This window comes from Austrofundulus limnaeus, unplaced genomic scaffold (assembly GCF_001266775.1).
Source record: "Austrofundulus limnaeus strain Quisiro unplaced genomic scaffold, Austrofundulus_limnaeus-1.0 Scaffold385, whole genome shotgun sequence".
Classification (NCBI taxonomy): Eukaryota; Metazoa; Chordata; class Actinopteri; order Cyprinodontiformes; family Rivulidae; genus Austrofundulus; species Austrofundulus limnaeus.
The window spans coordinates 124,077-130,533 of NW_013952787.1; the positions used below are offsets into that span (position 1 = coordinate 124,077).

Consider the following 6,457-nt stretch of genomic DNA (forward strand, 5'->3'; position numbering starts at 1 on the left):
CTGTGGAGGATCAGAGACCCAACCCCCAAGACACGAGGCAGACATAGGGAAGACCAGAGTCCAAGGGCCTGAGAGGAACCCTGAGCGCAGAGCCCCAAGGGGCACCCGCACGGGAAGATCCGCCCACCCACCCCCCAGATCAGACCATAGGAGAGAACTGGGAGAGTCCCCCCAGCGACCACACGCACAGCCCCCGGGGTTGATATATATATTACTGGGCTGGAAATGTTGAAATCTAAAAAAATCTCTAATTGTGTACAGGGGGTTCTCAATTTCATTGCTTAAAGGCCCGCAGGCCGCACTTGGGTGACTTCTGTCTGGCCCTTCTTTTTCTGTTTACTTTTTTTAATAGATAAATATATTTTTATTTCAATGGTAAACTTTAAACTTGTGATTCACTATATCAAAATCAATTTAAAGGTGACAGATGATAATTGTCTGAACCCTGAGCCACTGACTTTAAGTACCTGTGGTCCCCTGAGCAATTTAGCTGAACACTTCAATGTCTCAAAATAAGCTGCTTTAAGCCAGCATCGACCATAAACTACATCTCCCATAATTGCATGTTGATTATGCATTATGATATTGCATGCAGTTTTTGTCTCATTTTATTGTTGTACACTCATTAATTATAAGTAGAGTTTGTGAATAAAGGCTGGTTTCAGTTATCTGTGTTGTATTTCCTAGTGACTGACTACTAAATAAGGGCTGAGTTAAAGTTGTGCTGTGGGTACTCACTTCTGTTGTTGTAGATTTCTCCAAAGGACAGTTAATACTACACTTTTTATCTTGTGAAAATGTTGTAAGTAGGAGAGCATAAGTTTGTCAAACTATTTGAATAGTGCACGGTGTGCGCAGTCTTTGTGGAGTTACAAAAATTCAAAGGTGCACGCACGCGCCAGAACACCGCGCTGGGGTGGGGATGGTGCGATTGCGTCACTATTGGCACATGCTCATTCATGCCCAGTGCAATGTGTCAACTATAATAGTTTAATAACAGCACTGAGCCATGCTGGTATTATTAAGAACTAGTTTAGAGATACTGCACTTTAAACTGTTTATGTCTTGGCACGAGGCTGAAAAAATAAATAACTAGAAGCACTAGGAGAATACAAACCTCCACCAAGACCATTTTCCTTCATCCTGTAAGAGTTAATGCAAAAAAGCAGAGATGGAAACACATTTGCTGAATAAGTCCTGATGTAGCGAACATTTAAGCAGCAGTATGCACGGGATTTCTTCTCAGTGGAGTCCAATGTGAAAAAAAAAGGTCAGACTCGTAACCCGGCGTTATTCATGGTCAAACTGGTGTGGGATCAAGCTCCTAAGTTTTCATCAGTCACATTTCACCATGTAAAACGTCTGTTTTATCTCCTTGTATGAGTTTGTAATGGTTTGACTCTCTTTATAAAGTGCTTCCTGGCTCCCCCCGTCTCCAAACTTTGAGGCCCGGYMRMTCTCTGTTTACAAGCCTAGTAGAGACAAACTGTTTTGATTGGTTGTTTAGGAAATGTGGTGTGTTTGAAGAAATGGGGAAAATAGGTTTCATGGTGCAGTCACGCACTTCCTGGTCACAAAATGTTCTGTAAATGCACATATTATGGCAGAAATTATTCATCATTAAATGTGGTTTTAACATTACTTTATAAAGTTTGAAGTCCGTGCTGTCCAGTCCAGCTCACTGTTTTTTACAGAAGCCCTGTGAAAGCATCACAGCTTTGCTGATCTCAGAGTGTTAAAAAGAAAAAAATGTGTATCCACATCGTGATCCAGAACATCACCAAAATTTAAAGTTGTGTTCCTTGGCCCAGTACCCACATGTGGTAAAAATGTCATGACAATCCGTCCACAAGTTTTTGAATAATGTTGTCCACAGACAGACAGACAGACAGACAGACAGACAGACATACGCGACCGAAAACATTACCTCACCCTTGGCGGAGGTAAAAAGCTTTGTATATCCACAAAATGCTGTTCCTGTGTGGATGGAGCCCAAGTGGCATGAGTTTAGTTTTAATCACGACTCGTTATTATTATGCTAAACATTTGTCAGAACATCTCTTCAAAAGTGCCTCAAATAAAGTTGGACCACCACTCCCACACATACAGCAAAAGAACTCTGTAGTTTTACCATTATCATATAGATAACTTTCACACATTCCCATAAACACAGTCACCCTGGACAAACTACAGTTCAAACATAAAGTCAAAACTTTGTGACTGTGCTAAAAATATAGCAAGCATCCAGTATATTCTGATTACAATCTTGGTTTATTCATTTATTTTCCCACCTGTTTTGTAACATCTGCTTTTCCCCTCCTTTTTTATGACCTGTTAATTAAATATCCTCCACAAGTGTGTTAGTCTTGAGACCTCAGGGTGCTGTTGCTTATGACTTAATATTTGTCACGCATAGGAAAAATTATTTGAAAAAACATGCAACAACAACAGCAACAACAACATGCCTTGAGGTTAGCATGGAGCTGCTCAGTAGGAGCGGGTGGAGCCATTTGTCCCTGCGAGGTAGATTAGATGTGGAAGCCCAGTGGGAGCACGAGGACACACCAGCACTCCATCGTCTGGTGGGAGAAGACACAGCTTGAATACATACATGAATGATCCATTCTCTCCCTCCCTGCTTGACACTTTTCTCTGCTGCCTCACCCCCATGAGTTTGTCTGGATTGAATGGAGTTGTTCTTTAAGTGACTCTTTGCTGTAGTTTCTCTCTGATTGTTCTGACTTACAGTAGTGTTATACCTCAACAGGTGCATGTGGTACTGAGAGCATTTGAAGGTGTGTGCAAGGCTCATCAAACTTTCAATTCAAAATTTGGATTATTTATTCACATCATATTGCTAACATGAAAAGTATATCAATCCTGTTTTAATACTCCCACACACAACTATTGGATTAGTTTCTTATAGTAGCCTACATTTAAATACTGTATACTGTAAGAGAATTTATCATTTTTAGATGTACTGAATCTCACAACTCTTAATAAAGAAGAAGGTCCTGAGAACTATAGAAGTCAGAATTAGTGAAGAGTCTGTGCTCCGATCACTTCTGTAAACCAGATGTATTCCAAATTTACCCAGCTCTCAAGCTATGTTTACATGGACATAAGTAATCAGATTAAACGGCCATTCGAAATAAAAATGTGTCATGTAAACACCCCATTCAGATTATTCTGATCCGATTCAGCGCAATCTGAATGAATTTGTAATCTGAATGAGAGAGGTGGTTTATGCCAATTGATAATCCGAACAGAATGCATGGAAACACTTAATCTGGTCATCTTGTTCTGCTTGTGGAAAACTGACCTGACTGTTCATGTCTGCTGACTTTCATCCATCGGTTTCTGCTCTTTTGTGGAGGGAGGGGCAGCAGCGCTCTAGTTTCCAGCAGCGCAGAACTTTTCCTCCTGTTCTCTCATTCAGTAAAGAAGGACGTTAAATAGACGTTGCTTTGCCCAAAATAATTTTTTTAAATCTGTTCATCACCTGCTCAACCAGGGAGTGCAGTATAGTCTCCACCATTATTAAAACCTGTCGCGGTCGTGGGTCCATTCTGGGTGATCAGTTTGTTTATGTTCATGATGGAAGTAAAACTTCTGAGTTTTTTTGGGAAAGTTAACAACTCTGTGCATGTCAGTGCATCTGTTCTGAATGAAAGCATGTAAACACTTGTCATGATTGGATTGTGCCCATGTAAACAATGCATTCGGATTATTTAAAGGCACAGTGTGTAGGATTTTGTCAATTCTTTTAGCCGAAATTGAGATAATCACTAATGACAATAATAAAAAACATGTCTAATCATTGCAGACAAAGACCTTGTTTTATTATTTTTACCTTATAAAAGCTGTTTATATCTCCATGGTCGCAGGTCACCACTACAGGCAGCTACCATCTTGCACCGCCATCTTGTCTACAAAGGCTCATGAAGGACAAACAGCGGTGGCGGTGTCAAAAACGGTTTTAGTTATAATACTATTAATGTAATATTTGTTGTCTGTCATTGTAGCTGGTGTAATTTTACTTATTAAAGCTCATAATCTTACCACTTGAAACATCACTAGCCCGGAAGCTGCTGGTAGACATCGCGGTTGAAATTATCAAAGGTTTTTGACACCTGAGAGACACCGTAGCAACTCCTTTGTGTTTGGAAGCGGGRGGTGGGGGTGGGGGGAGGACCAGGGAGGATGATTCAACCACTCAACCACTAGATGTCACTGAAAACAACAAATCCTACACACTGTGCCTTTAATCCGAATACTTTTCAATCCAATCAAAAAATTTTGCGCATGTAAACATACAGTAGCTAATATAATGTGTTTGCCTAAAGACCCAAGCAACTTTTCATTTCTTTTCATTTCTTTTCTTTTCTTTTCTTTTCTTTTCATTACATTAAGAACAGTGGATTTTAGTGGAAACCACATCACTGGAGAGAGGATTGTTCCTTTCCTTAGGTTTTTACTTTCATATTTTATTATGCTTTATCTGAGATTTCCACAAGGATCAATCTGCATCATAGCATAGAATTAACTAATACATTTGTTTGTAATAAAATTATTTAAAATCAGACATGATATAAACTAACTTTTTATTGTTGTTGTCATTTTAGAGTTCTCCATAACTACATGCTGTGGCGCATCGTGGCGGCGCTAAGTGAACACCTGTCCACTGCCTTCAGAAGCACCATCCATGAGTTTTCTCGTGAAATTGACGGCACAGAGCAGCAGCTGGAACTGGGCAGGCTCTGCCTCACTCAGGCCAACAAACACTTTGGCATGGCCCTGGGGGCGCTGTTTGTCCAGCAACACTTTTCTACTCAAAGCAAAGCCAAGGTTAGAATTTATTCAGACTGATGGACGGAGGGCTGTTTGAGAGATGGTTTGACTGCTTAAAACCAAATGTTGCTATTGATTTTTCCTTCTGCTGTTATTTGTCCTGAAATTAGATACGTTTGGTTAAAAGGTCTAAAAGAGCGAGAAAGCAGAATTTATTTAACACGCAAATAACTTTTTATTACTTTACAGTTAAGGAACATCATATAGGTTTATGCCATAGTTTTAGAAAAAAGTTATTTGTATTGACCTCCATTCATTTTTGTAACTGTATTCATGCCTAAACCAGACATTTGCCCTAAAACTAATCATTACTGGTCTATAGCTAACCCTAACCTGAACCAAAACTTAATTCACACCATACAGGTACCTCGAAACCTACCTAGTAAAGCACAGCAGAGCTGCAAACAAAGTGAGGGCTGGTCCTGACTTCCATTAATTTCTACAGCCTAACACTAACCCTAACCCCCTGACCCTAAACCCAACCTCTCAAGTACTTGACCCTAAACCTAACTTCACAGGTACATACCTGACTCTAAACCTAACCTCACAGGTACATACCTGACCCTAAACCCAACCTCTCAAGTACCTGACCCTAAACCTTACCTCACAGGTACATACCTGACCCTAAACCCAACCTCTCAAGTACTTGACCCTAAACCTAACCTCACAGGTACATACCTGACTCTAATCCTAACCTCGCAGGTACATACCTGACCCTAACTCTAACCTCACAGGTACATACCTGACCCTAAACCCAACCTCTCAAGTACTTACCTGACCCTAAACCTAACCTCACAGGTACATACCTGACTCTAAACCTAACCTCACAGGTACGTACCTGACTCTAAACCTAACCTCACAGGTACCTACCTGACCCTAAACCCAACCTCTCAAGTACTTACCTGACCCTAAACCTAACCTCACAGGTATATACCTGACCCTAAACCTTACCTCACAGGTACATACCTGACTCTAAACCTAACCTCACAGGTACCTACCTGACCCTAAACCCAACCTCTCAAGTACTTACCTGACCCTAAACCTAACCTCACAGGTACATACCTGACCCTAAACCTTACCTCACAGGTACATACCTGACTCTAATCCTGACCTCACAGGTACATACCTGACTCTAAACCTTACCTCACAGGTACATACCTGACCCTAAACCTAACCTCACAGGTACATACCTGACCCTAAACCTTACCTCACAGGTACATACCTGACCCTAAACCTTACCTCACAGGTACATATCTGACCCTAAACCTAACCTCACAGGTACATACCTGACTCTAAACCTAACCTCACAGGTACATACCTGACTCTAAACCTAACCTCACAGGTACATACCAGACCCTAAACCTAACCTCACAGGTACATACCAGACCCTAAACCTAACCTCACAGGTACATACATTACCTTAGACCTAACCTCAAAGGTACATACCAGACCTTAGACCTAACCTCACAGGTACATGCCTGACCCTAAACCTAACCTCACAGGTACATACATTACCTTAGACCTAACCTCACAGGTACATACATTACCTTAGACCTAACCTCACAGGTACATACATTACCTTAGACCTAACCTCACAGGTACATAC

The 6,457-nt window shown here is 40.9% G+C and overlaps 1 protein-coding gene across 1 annotated transcript in view; it reads left to right on the forward strand.

Annotated features, from left to right (window-relative positions):
• ecel1 (endothelin converting enzyme-like 1) overlaps nt 1-6,457 on the forward strand; it is a gene marked incomplete in the record, with an annotated part of 97,597 nt that overhangs the window by 48,152 nt on the left and 42,988 nt on the right. Inside the window, 1 exon segment of the mRNA XM_014023681.1 lies at nt 4,626-4,848. Within this exon segment, the coding sequence (XP_013879135.1) occupies nt 4,626-4,848 (223 nt within the window).